The sequence below is a fragment of the Tenrec ecaudatus genome, chromosome 6 (genome assembly GCF_050624435.1).
Source record: "Tenrec ecaudatus isolate mTenEca1 chromosome 6, mTenEca1.hap1, whole genome shotgun sequence".
Classification (NCBI taxonomy): Eukaryota; Metazoa; Chordata; class Mammalia; order Afrosoricida; family Tenrecidae; genus Tenrec; species Tenrec ecaudatus.
Window position 1 is genome coordinate 152631642 of NC_134535.1, and position 13566 is coordinate 152645207.

Below are 13566 nucleotides of genomic sequence, written 5' to 3' on the forward strand. Positions count from 1 at the left end.
CTTTGGTTAAAATGCCAATTCCAGAGTCATATACTCTACTAGAGATTAAAATATATTTTAGCCCTATGACTTAAAGGGAGCAAACCCCCCTTTTGTCGGTGACAGCTTTCAAACCACTCCGAGTGAATGCGGCAGTAACTCAGAGTTCAGTCACAGCCTGGTGGGACAGCTTGAGGAAGCGGTATGATGAAGTGGATCTAGAGAAGCAGGTAAGAATGTTCTGGGTTCGTTTTCTAGCAGCACCCTTGTCTCCTTGGTCCAGTGAATTGCATTCCTCTCTCCAGACCAGTCAATCACAAGCTAGCTTAGTGCCAGTCAGGATGTGACCAGGGGTGGGGGTAAGAGAATTCCAGTAAGCCGTATATTGTCAGCAAATAGCTTTACATGAATGAAACCAATTATCATGGAAAATAGTGAAATCAGACAATTATTTTCCTGAGAGCAACTATGACAGTCTGAAAATGAAAACAATACAGAATGGGATGGGAAAATGATTCCTAGACAATAAACAACAAACAAACAAAATCCCACTAAGTCACTCTAGTACATCAGAGTGACTCACCAATGCTTCAAGGTCCATAATAAATTCTATTCCAGGTAACGGAATTTCGAAATACTACAGTAACTGCTTCAATGACGCCCCAGCTCTTCCAGGTAAAAATGTAACTGTGAAATTCAAATTCAATGACACTTTACATACATAATATAAATAATAAAATACTTACAGCCCATTGTCCGAGGAAATTGACTAAGAAGTTGCCACTAAAGCGCACGGACAGCATCTGGGAGATGACGTAGAGGTTGGACACTAAGGCCGACTGGAGGATAATGGGGATGTTGGACGTGTAGAAGAGCTTGATGGGGTAGCTGCTGTACTGCCCCCGATACCGGGCCGACTTAATGGGCAGGTCAACTCGGAACCCCTACAACACAAACACGGGCCTTGAGAAAAAATGGTATCTATCAAGAAAAGATGCCCAACCGGACGGACAGAACAAGGAACTCCAAGGAACAGGGCAGGGCACTGAGGGGAGAAATTCCCCTTGCAAACAGACTTCAACCTTTCCTTTCATAAACCCCGGAACAACCCCCACCACACACAAAATATATATTTTCATATTTTTACAAAAACACCTTATCACCTTCAACGTATTCTCCATTACACTTAATGCATTTGTCAAATCTACGATTCCATTCCTGGAAATATTTTTCAAACTCATCTGTTTGAATGGCTGACAGCACCTCTCCCATATTTTTCTGCACCTCATCAAGTCACTGTCCTTTCATATCCCTCTGCATGCGCAGAAACACAGTGAAGGTGCATGGAGCGAGGTCAGGTGAGTAAGGTGTGTGGGTCAGGGGAGGCATCCTGTTTCTGCCAATAACTGGTGCACTGAGATGGCTGCTTGAGGAGCTTCACTGGTGGCAACACCTGTCTGTCCCCTGTCTGCCCCAAATCAGGCCTTTTTCTGTCACGCACTGTTAAGCAATCTTTTCAGAACTTCTAAATAGAAAGCTGCTGATTAACAAGTCTGACCTGGTGGAATAAGCTCCAAATGCCCTTCAAGTCAACATTTTCATCTGTTTGGAAAGTTGACGGACATCCAGAATGAGGTTTGTCATCAATCAACCTTTCACCTTTTTTGAAACAAGTAAACTATGCATAGCGCTGGCCTTGGAAGCTGTGTTCAACAGCACAAGAGTTTCTGTGGCATTTTCCCCAAACAGGAAACAAAATTTCACCTCCACACACTGTTATCTTAAATCGGCCATCACATAAGAGGTATAAATACAGGCATGTACATATGTAAGTATGTTTATAGATATCGATAGGGATATCGGTCTATGTACATATATTTATATGTTAAATATTAAGGTAGCAGACAGACATTGGGCCTCTACTCAAGTACTCCCTCAATGCAAGAACATTTTGTTCCAATAACCTGTAGTGCTCACCTTCCCAACACAATCGCTGAAGACAAAATGGGTGCATAAGCCAATGTGGTGAAGAAGGCTGATGATTCCCAGCTATTAGAAGATATTGGGGGTCTTAAAGGCTTGAAGATAAACAAGCGGCCATCTAGCTGGGAAGCAACAAAGCCCACAGGGAAGAAGCACACCAGCCTGTGTGATCACGAAGTGTCGACAGGATCAGGAGTCAGGCAGGAGAAGACCCAAAACAATCATACGGATGCCAACGAGGGGGGCTGGAATGGAGCCCCAAAGCCCATCTGCAGACAATTGGACATCCCCTCACAGAAGGGTCACAGGAAGGGATGAACCAGCCAGGATGCAGTATGGCACGGATAAAACATACAACATTGCCCTGGTTCTTTAAAGCTCCCTGCTCCACCACCACCACCACCCGCCCCCACTATCATGACCCCAGTTCTACCTTACAAATCCAGCTAGACCAGAGCATGTACACCGGCCCAGATAAGAGCTCTCAACACACAGAATCCATGACAGAAAAATAATCTGTAACTTATTAAGGGTTCTTGGGGAGGGGGGAGGAGACGAGCTAATCCCAGGGGCTCAAATAGAAAGTAAATGTTTAGAAAATGATGATGGCAACATATGTACAAATATGCTTGATACGATTGATATATGGATTGTTAAAAAGCTCTAAGAGCCCCCAATAAAATGATCTTTTGAAAACATGAGGTTTGAGAGAAACTGCTTTTATGAAAGCATTCACTGAGACCAGGGAGAACCATCTCAGGCATCGCCACTGGGTGCACTAACACAGAAAGGGTTTCTCGATGCTCACTTAGCAGGAAAAGCGCCAACTGCGGAAGCTCTACTCTGCGGGGGCTTTTTGGGTGCACCCTCATATACCTTACGATTAAGTCTGAGGAATGGGCTTGATGGTTGGAGTAGTTTTTGAAAGCCGGAGTTGTAAGGTCATTCCCCTGAAAAGCTCACATTCCATTCACTGCAGTGAAGAGAGCAGGCTTACCTGAAAATATATAACAACAGCAAACACAAACACGGTCGCGATGAGGTTCATGAGATTGGGTAAATTCTGGCGGTAGAAGGCCTCCCTTAGCGCCCGGACTTTGTCTGTTCTGGTGGCCAATAAGTGGAACAGGGCGATGACCGCCCCCTCGAACTCGGTACCTGGGAAGTGAAAGCAAACATCAATTGCAGGTTTGTTCTGCACGGCTGCCCCAAAGGTCCAAACAAACATCCTGGACAGTCCAGTGGGCAGTAGAGGCTATGACTCGAAAATAATTCATCAATGTTTCTTTTAGGGAATAGGTCATGGATGGAGATTCTAAGGACAGTTCATCGTTGAGGCCAATGTCATTCTTGAGCATGAAATCTGACACTGTCTCAAGGGAACTAGTCTTGATGAAAATAGTCAAAGTAGAATGCACCAAAGCAAATTTTTAGTTCATAAAGATTTGCCTCTCCTTTACTTTAGGGAAGGAAAAAAGTGTTTTTTAGGGGAACGGGAAAAAAAGAAAAAAGGCGACAGCAGCAAAGCAGAAAAAAAAAAAGATATCAGAATCAAAAGATACATCTTGCTCTATCAAGCTTTTCTTGTTAGTTCGTTTAACCAAGGACATTAATTGGCTGTCAATGCTCATTTTTAAGGCTGGAATAGGTTTGTTTATACGTTAAGCAAAAAGAACCCAGAGTGGGGTCTGAGAGAAATGGAGACAGGAAAAGGGGGCAACAGAATAAGTATTTAAAATATAGGTGCTTGATCACAGCACCGAAAATAGAATATCAGCAAATAGTACCCTTCCTGGTGACACAAAAGGGAGTTTTTCATTTCAAATACTGGACTCTCCCAGCTTGTGCATCCTCAGAATGCTGATGCCGGTCAAAAAATGGCTTAGGCAGCGATGATTTGAGCAAGGTTACAGACCAAATGTTAAAAATCTGCTTGCAATCATTGAGCAAAGGCTACATCCTTGGTTTTCTTTGCTTTTTGGAAGTATCAGTTCGACTCCGCAAATCTCCGCTCGATTAATAGCGTTTGAGCAGCCAGCAGGAGTTGTGTCCTGGGACGGCCAATCAGCCCACGCGGAGAGAGGCATGTCCTGCTACAGGATGGACTCGTTTTCCGCACACATCCCGCAAAACGTCGCGCAGCGCAGTCGCTGGGCAAGGTACCTCGGCCAGTGTTAATGGTGGTGGGGCTGAAGGCCTTCCAGACAATGGTCTCACAGATGTTGGTGGCAATAAAGAGGGAAATGCCGGACCCCAAGCCGTAACCCTTCTGCAGCAGTTCATCTAACAGCAGCACAATCAAGCCAGCAACAAACAACTGCAGGGAGGAAAGGCAAGTGAGCCACAGCAAGGATAAACGCAAGAAGGGGGGGAGATGAACACCATTGACTATTTTCAAACCAGGGGCAGTTTTGGCATTAAAACGATACCTGGGGCCCCGGTGGCACAACAGTTAAAGTGCTCGGCTGTGGAACCTTAGAGGTCAGTGGTTCAAACCCACCAGCTGCTCCGCAGCAGAAAGATGAGGTTGTTTGCTCCCTTAGTGATTTACAGTCTCAAAACTCCCCCGAGGTAGTTCCACTCTGACCTACGGGGTCGCTGTGGTTGGAATCGACCCAAAGGCAGTGGGGTTTGTTTGAGGGACAGCATTGTTATTAGGGCTAGCTGTATTTTTTTTCAACCTGGGTGAGTTTTAACCAGAGGACTGGAAATACTGTAATACATAAGACATTTCCACTTTAACAGTATACTTATACACTATCTGAACAGTTTCCTATACAATGTTTAAATAAGGACGATTTAAAAAGCACCATAAATTACAATTTGTTCACAACTGTAGAACTTTAAATAGCAAGAATCTAAAAATCTCCAAAGTACCTCTAAGCAGGTAATTTATTATGACGATCTAATATTAACAATTATGATCATCATCATAATATGATCTGAGCGGTGCAACTGTATACTGCCATTTATGAATAAGCATGGGAACACTATTGGTACTTTTTTAAAAAGTTTAGCTCATATAGAGTAAGTCAAAAAGGAGAGTAAAAATTAGCAGGGACACAATCATAATACTGGAGAAAATGCACTCTATACAAAACAGTGACAAAGACAATGTAAACTAAAGAGTGAAGAGTTCACCAGGTTCTTAAACTCGTAATTGAAATAAAAAAGAAAGCATACTAACTTTAATGCATGTGACATTGACAATTCTTAATTCTCTTCATGGAGGACACAATTCTGAAAAAGCATGCATCAATTAAAAGCAATCCATAAAGGGACCTCGTCATCATATGCCTCCTTCAGTAACTGAATCCAGAGGGCAAGAAAACATGCCTCCATGCCCCCTCGCCCTCGTTAACAAAGACCCCGCCTGCAGCCGCTGGACAGGGGCTTCCACTCGTGCTGTCCAAGCCTCCCACCCTCAGAACGTACTCACTTTCCCAAGAGCCGCTCTTCAAGAGGCCACTACCATCGGACTATCCTAAGCAGGCTTACCTTACATAGTGTTTGTTTGTTTGTTTGTTTGTTTTTCTCCTTCTCTGTCATCTCAATGGTTGAAATGCCTAACTTGTCTACTTAAGTCTCTTTGCTCGACTTTCCATGCACTGGAAAGGGCACAATGCTCCAGTAAGAAGGAGTGCCCACGCCAGCCCCTTACTGCGCTTGACAACCAAGTCTGACGCTCTGACCAGATGACAGACACGTCAAGACTTAGTGACTTCATTTGGACTGTGATTGTGTAATAAGGAAAGAAATACTTCCAACCACAAACACAGAGAGCCATCCCTGCTCGAGGAGTAAAAGCTTCCCAGGAATGACCAGCCAACCACAAAATATTTTTGTGGAGCTCATTAAATGACTCGGTCCAAGTCACATGGGCGCGTTGAAAACAACTAAGATTCTCCACATCCCCTGGTCAGAACGATATCAACTAATTCTTTTTTTGACATGTGGTAAATGATGAAGATATCAATTGATATCTATCCTGTACAGATTAAGATCTCATACTTTGAGTCAAGAAGGGAATTAGGGAACCCTAAAAGAGGTGTGGTTTCCTAACTAAGAGCAGTAGTGCAAGGAGGCACGTCTATGAAAAGGGGAAACGGGCAGTGGGAGCATTTCACTGCCGACAACAGAATGCTCGCTCCACGTTCTGGGAGAAGGGACAATATAGCGTACGCACTTCTAAAGTGAACATGGATACATGTCACGCCTCAAGCCTGGATTTGCACGTCCGTGCACAGCATACATGCGCACACATACACACACTTACCTGCATGCTTACATTTTCCATTCTCTCTTTTAAACTTAATCAGTGCCTACCACTTAGATTTCAAAGTGCACTAGTTGAAAAACATTAAGAGCCCTGACCACGTAAATGAAGCAACAATACCCGACACAATGGCTGGAGCCAAAGTGGGTGAACAAGTAAATGTGGTGAAGAAAGCTGATGGTGCCCGGCTATCAAAAGAGATAGTGACTGGGGTCTTAAAGGCTTGAAGATAAACAAGCGGCCATCTAGCTCAGAAGCAACAAAGTCCACATGGAAGAACACACCAGCCTGTGTGATCGAGTGGTCCCAAAGGGATCAGTTACCAGGCATCAAAGAACAAAAAATCATATCATTGACTGCACACCTCCATGATAGGATCGCTGAAGACAAGTGGGTGCATAAGCAAATGTGGTGAAGAAAGCTGATGGTGCCCGGCTATTAAAAGAGATAGTGTCTGGGGTCTTAAAGGCTTGAAGGGGAACAAGCGGCCATCTAGCTCAGAAGCAAATAAGCCCACATGGAAGAAGCACACCGGCCAGTGCGATCACGAGGTGCCCAAGGGACCAGGTATAAGGCATCATGCAAAAAAAAAAAGATATAAGTGTGTGTATGTATGTGTATATATGTGTATATGTATATATGTATGTGTATATATGTATATATATATCATATTAAATGAAGGGGGAAGTGCAGAGTGGAGACCCAAGGCCCAAGTGTCGACCAATGGAGATCCCCTCATAGAGGGGTTTAGGAGAGGAGATGGGTTAATTAGGGTGTGAGGTAGTATCGATGAAGAACACAGCTTTCCCCCAGATCCTGGATGCTTCCTCCCCCCAACTACCATGATCCGAATTCTACCTTGCAGGGCTGGATAGGACAGAGGCTGTACACTGGTGCATATGAGGGTTGGAGGTACAGGGAATCCAGGGTGGATGATACCTTCAGGACCAAGGGTGTGAGGGACGATGCTGGGAGAGTGGAGGGTGAGTGGGTTGGAAAGGGGGAAGTGATTACAAGGATCCACATGTGACCTCTTCCCTGGGAGAGGGACAGCAGAGAAGGGGGGAAGGGAGACTCCGGATAGGGCAAGATATGACAAAATAACGATGTATAAATTACCAAGGGCATATGAGGGAGGGGGGAATGGGGAGGGAGGGGGAAAAAAAGGAGGACCTGATGCAAGGGGCTTAAGTGGAGAGCAAATGCCTTGAGAATGATTGGGGCAGGGAATGTATGGATGTGCTTTATACAATTGATGTATGTATATGTATGGATTGTGGTAAGAGTTGTATGAGTCCCTAATAAAATGTAAAAGAAGAAAAGAGAAAAAAATGATTAGGGCAAAGACTGTACAGATGTGCTTTATACAATTGATGTATGTATATGTATGAACTGTGAAAAGAATTGTATGAGCCCCAATAAATTGTTAAAAAAAAATGAAGCAACAATGAAAGTGAAAGATAAGATGCCATACACAAGAGCATGTGGACAGTTCTGAAAACCTATCTTTCTAGGTGAAAATGCACTCATCCCATCATGTTTACTCCGTGGACCCATCTATGTTCAACATTAACAATGCCTTGAAAACACACAACCGAAGCATCGCCAACAATATGGTCACACATAACACAGTTCCTTATCCATTAATCCTAGAATCACTAAACGTAACTCCTATAGATTTGCATAGCAAGATTTTTGTAAACAAATTATCCCATAGCTACTTCACTTGTTTCTTTCTTGGGAAATAAATATTACTGGACTTCCTAATATTGAAAAAAAAATTTTAAATAGCCTAACTCGATTTCACAGACTTTGGAATCTCCGTAGGAAGTCAGTACTTTGATCTAGAATTAGTCAGCAGAGGCTGTTCAACAGCATGAACAGCCTTAGTAACAGGCCAAGGAAATGTCACTGCTGCGGCATGCTTCTGAGAGCTAAATGCCAATTCAGAGCGTCTTCAAAGTCAAGGTTATTCCAAAATACGGGTTGCAAAAAGTAAAAGATAGAAAGAAAACATTTAGAGCACCAGTATACTGAACAATGCATATGAAAAACTGAAACCGTCAAAGACGTTCAAATCAGCTGTCAGAGAATCTTCTATCCCACGGGTCGGCAGAAGAGCCAGTCCTTCACAACAATTTAAAAATTATCCGAGAGCCATAAATATATTTTTACGAAGAAATGAAATCATCACTATCTGAATTATATCCTATAAAACACTTCGATTTTACTTCAGAGCCATACCAAAAGGGCCACACATGGCTTGCGAGCCACATAAGGTAGCTGCAGTCTGCCAACCTCTGTTCCATACCAATCTATTGCACATCCTTTTCCTCTAATTTCCATGAGCGATAAATTAATCAATATAATTATATAATCAATTTTTTTATTAAATGAAGAAATAAAGACGCTATTCTTTAAACAACTGTAAACCTGTTGTTGTAGAGTCGATTCTGACTCATAGCGACCCTATGGGGCTAGAAGTGCCCCATATAATTGTCCAGGCTGTAATCCTTACGAAGAGAGATTGCCATCTTTCTCCGACAAGTTCAATCGACAGCCACCAGTGGAGGGTTTAACCACCACGCCACCGGGATCCTTAAAGAAATGTAATTTATACTCAGTGGGAATATGCTACGGCTCAGACAAACTACTGAAGACCCTGATTATACATTAAACATTCCTAACTTGGTTAATAACTAAAGTGTTCACTCCTTATTAGAAAAGCCAACTCTACTATGCATGGCGTCTACAAAGACTTGAACCACCAAACCGCCCTTGTTCTGAGTCAGGCCTAACTAAATGCCTGCCCTTTGCTGACCTGTTTCCTAAATGTGTTCTTAAAGAAGTCAATCATGCCAGTCAGATAGTCATATTTCGCAATAGATGCTACACTAAACCGGCACTTCCATTTCATGTGAAGCTACTTCTTGGTTCTTTAGCACTTACCTAAACAAGAAAGAGACAATCCTGAAATAAGCAGAACTCTACCCCTCTCACTGTTTGGCTGGCATCTCATTCAAACTCCTATATTATTGCGTAACTTTAGTACAATCCATTCCTGGGCAACTGCTCTAAATGCCTGAGGGTTGTGCAGTAAAAAAAAAATTCTAAATTTTGCGTATTTTAAGATAATTTACTTCAGTAATAATTATGTTGGTTTTTTAAAAAAATGCTATTCCAAAATACCTATTTTAAAAATTCAAAGAATACATGCACATCATTCTACAATCAATTGGAGCAATGATTGTACAATTCTTCTTGATATGATTGAACTGTTGAATTGTATGATATGTGGATTATGTGCCAATAAAACTGTAAGAAAAAAAAGAGAATATATGTACATCAGTATAATTAGTATTTCACTGACTTTAAGATATTACTGATTGTAATGACATCTGTACCGCTAAGACAACTTTTAAGTAAAACAGGACACAATATCTTATTACTTAGAACTTTCTATTTCTACTGGTAAAAAAATAGTTACTGTATATACTTGTGTATAAGCCGAGTTTTTTCAGCACATTTTTTATGCAGCTTTTGTGGTAAAATTAGGTGCCTCGGCTGATATTCGGGTCGGCTTATACTCCAGTACATACGGTAATTGGACGATCAACCCTATGGTCCAAATTTTAGGGAAAAAAAATCACTCGGCCCCACCCGGCAATGAAAAGTGTTGTACCACTACAAGTCAGAATTGACTGGATGGCAGTGAGTTTCTTTCTATTCCCATGAGATGTTAGGCTCCAGATCACAGGGCAATTCTGCCCTGTCCTGGAGTCACTCTGCATCCACGTCGACTGGTGGCAGCGAGTGTGACATCACCCATAATCTAGAACATTCGGGTCTGCTTTTACAGCCCCACTCTTCCCCTCCATCTTTCCAGCACCCTCCAGGGCTCGATATCGCCCACTTTGGGAAACACCAATTTAGAGAGAGATGTATCATCTAGCTTGCCACACTGTTTCTGCACCTTTCTGTATAGATGATACGGTGTCACCTCCGTAGCAGATCAGATTATTCTGAGGGCGTCGACGAGAGAAATTAAACCCACAACACACGCTGTGTCGGCAGCACACACAGCTCGGCTGATGCAATGGCAACACAAGCCTGTGTGACCCAGGCTGACGCACATGCGCAGCTGATGACAGCCGTCTGACAGAGGCAGTGAGAGAGTACCACTGAAGGGCACATCCTGATTTCAGAAAGATCAAAATGCGAAAAACAGGCAGCTGACGATCAACGAAATGGCTATAATCTCTTATCTGAGCCACAAGGCTCTTCACATAAACTCTTCTACTTCTACATGAAAACAACTCATCATTTAAAGAGTGAAAACATTACACTGAAGTGAAATACTTCAAATAAAAGAAAATGAATATATCAAGTACTTCTAGAATATTAGAAAAGGGGAGAAAACGATGGATTATTTTTGCCATCTGGATGTGAAAAAATAGAACCTCTTACCTGAACAATGATAAGGAGACAGATTCCAGCACCCATTTCAGCAGGGTCCCCATACATGCCCGTCATGACATACACAATGGCTTGCCCAATGGTAATAATCATACCGAATACTAACAGAAATTAGGGGAGGAGAAAAGAGGACATGCTTACAACCAAAGGCCTAAGACGAGAAAAACCTCTTCATCCTTTAGCCTTATCTTCTAAGATCAATTTATATGGAACCAAGCTACCAACACAAATGACTAGACCGTAAACCTGGATGGCAGTGAGTTCGTACTCATGTGGGAGAAACACCTCCGAGAAGGAGGGGGGGAATGACTTGCCCTGCTCCAGTGTTGGCGCACCGTGCATGGAGAGACTGTGACATATGCTGGGTAGATGCTCAGCAATAACAAAAAATGTATGTCACATGTGATCGTAAGCATCAGACTTTGGAGAGGACTCAATGCGTGTACGTAATTTAATGCTCACATTTCTGGGCTCCATTGAATAGCGCTCTATCTTTGGGTGTATCTCCAACTTCAATGATTTTGGCTCCAGCTAACAGCTGCATAATCAAACCAGATGTTACAATTGGGGAGATACCCAATTCCATTAACGTTCCTACAAAGGGAGGAGGAAGACATAAAGATGAAAGGATGCTCTAATTTATTACATACAATAATCTTATCAATATATAATTGCGATATACATACGAGTCTTAGAAACATTTCCCCTTTTTTAATTTGAATCCTCTATGGCCTCTTCTGCGAAGGTTTGATGAAAGTTTAATATATCAAATTATGAAGATATGGTAAGCGCCAAACATGGCGGATGTTTCATTTCTTTGGAGCCCCTGCGTATTGCAAAGCAGTGAGGGTTCAGCTAACAACCAAAAGGTTGATTATTAAAGTACACCCAGATGCATCTCACACGAAAGACCTGGCCAGAAGTCAGAATCAGCTCAAAGTCAACCAGTGTGAGTCGGTTTCTTAAAGCTCCCTCAGTCAATCACTGACGCTACGTCTTGTGTCAGCAGAAATAGTAATGAACCAAACTCAATGCCACTGAATCCATTCCCATTCATTACAGCCCCAGGCAGAGGAGAACTGCCTACGTGTCCCGTTCTTAATTCTGTTGTAACACATGTTTAAATTTTAACAAGTCATTTTCACTCCTTAAGCATTCATTTATTAAAAAACCATCATTTTTTAACACAACTTTTCACTCCTTAGTTTATAAAAAAGTATCATTTATCAATATTACCTTGCAATAATGCACTAAATTAAAATAAGTATAAATACTATGAAAATGTAAATTTTAAGAAGTATGAAATATTAAAGAAAACCTCTGGAAAAATAATTCAAGATTTCTGTCCACATGATTATTCTTAAAAATTACACTAACCATTTTCATGTTAATCCAAAATAGAAAATTATACACCAAATACAAAACTAACATACTAAACCAACTTTTAAAACTGAGAAATATTGACTTTTAATGTAAAAATTTTAAATTGCATAGTCATCTGAAACAGTATTTGAATACTACTTAGGTAGTACTTAATAAAATGAAAAATGCTCACGGCACAGTGGCTAACAAAAAAGAAAGATTAGAAGGCAATATGTAAAGTTTGATTTCTTTTTAGATTTGCTAGAAAAATAGATTTCTGCTAGTCTAGTTGACAAAATATTTATTGCTATTACTGCTACTCAAGGGGATTGTAAATCATTATCATTTTCTTCTTTTTTGTGTCTATTTTCCAAGTTCTTTTCTTTACAGAAAATATGCACTGAATTTACGGTGAAAAATAAGAACGCGTAGGAACCTAAAAACTAGAGTCATGACTATATTTTATTGGACTTTCTGTCACAATATACCCTTAAATCTTGCTTTATAAATGCTGAAGTGGTGCTTTCTATGTGAGAAAATATCCCATCGCAGTTTGGTAACTGTAAGGATAGTGGTCTAAGCCCACCAGCTGCTCCGTAGGAGGAAAAAGAGGTTGTCTGCTCCCGTAAAGATCTAGTCTTCAGGACCAAAGTCCTCATGGAGGTTACTGACAGTCTCTCAAAATGCTGACAAAGCTGCCACTTTGTAACAGGGATAGATGAATGAATGATGCACGTGTGCACTGTGCACTCGCATCGGTTCTGATGATGAGGCCCTGCTCCACACTTACTCTCACGAAAGGTCACCGAGAAAGATACGGTGCTATCTCAAATGTGGTGGGAAAAGCAGATGGAGCCAGGCTATCTGCAAGAACGGCACCTGGCGTCTTACAAGACTGTCTTTAAAAAAAGTGGGGTGTCAGCCAAGTCCACCTTGAAGGTGCATGCCAACCCATGTGATCCAAGGATTGTAAATAGTAAATTCCACGGTCAGGGGAGGCGATTGTATTAGAATTTAAATTCTGTGCAACTGGTTTGCAGACGGCTCTGGATGAACAGTGAGAGACCAAAATCCATTTGCAGAGTCCCCACATGGATTAAGTCTCTACTGAATTCCCTTGGACCATGGATACAAGTAGCTTATTTTTTTTAAAAAAATTTATTTTATTGGGGGCTCTTACAGCTCTTATCACAATCCACCCATATATCCATTGTGTCAAACATATCAGTACATATGTTGTCATCATCTTTTTCTTTAATCATTTTATTGGGGGCTTGTACAACTCATCACAATACATCCATACACCCACTGTGTCCAGCACATTTGTTGCCATCATCATTTTCAAAACATTTTCTTTCTACTTGAGCCCTTGGTTTCAGCTCGGACTTTTTCCCCTCACTTCCCCACCCCCATTCCCCATAAACCCTTGAAATTTATGTTATTCTTTTTTTTATGTCTTCTACCTAGTGCTGTCTCCCTTCACCCACTTT

The 13566-nt window shown here is 41.7% G+C and overlaps 1 protein-coding gene across 2 annotated transcripts in view; it reads right to left on the reverse strand.

Annotated features, from left to right (window-relative positions):
* SEC61A2 (SEC61 translocon subunit alpha 2) overlaps window positions 1–13566 on the reverse strand; it is a 40542-nt gene that overhangs the window by 5657 nt on the left and 21319 nt on the right. The window contains exons 5-9 of one of the 2 annotated variants that reach the window (XM_075552374.1): window positions 11177–11308; window positions 10706–10815; window positions 4122–4279; window positions 2960–3116; window positions 726–923 (exon numbers count right to left, since the gene is read on the reverse strand). In XM_075552374.1, coding sequence (XP_075408489.1) covers window positions 726–923; window positions 2960–3116; window positions 4122–4279; window positions 10706–10815; window positions 11177–11308 — 755 coding nt within the window. Of the gene's footprint in view, window positions 1–725; window positions 924–2959; window positions 3121–4121; window positions 4280–10705; window positions 10816–11176; window positions 11309–13566 lie in introns of both variants that reach the window. The other variant, XM_075552375.1, reaches the window with a different exon arrangement.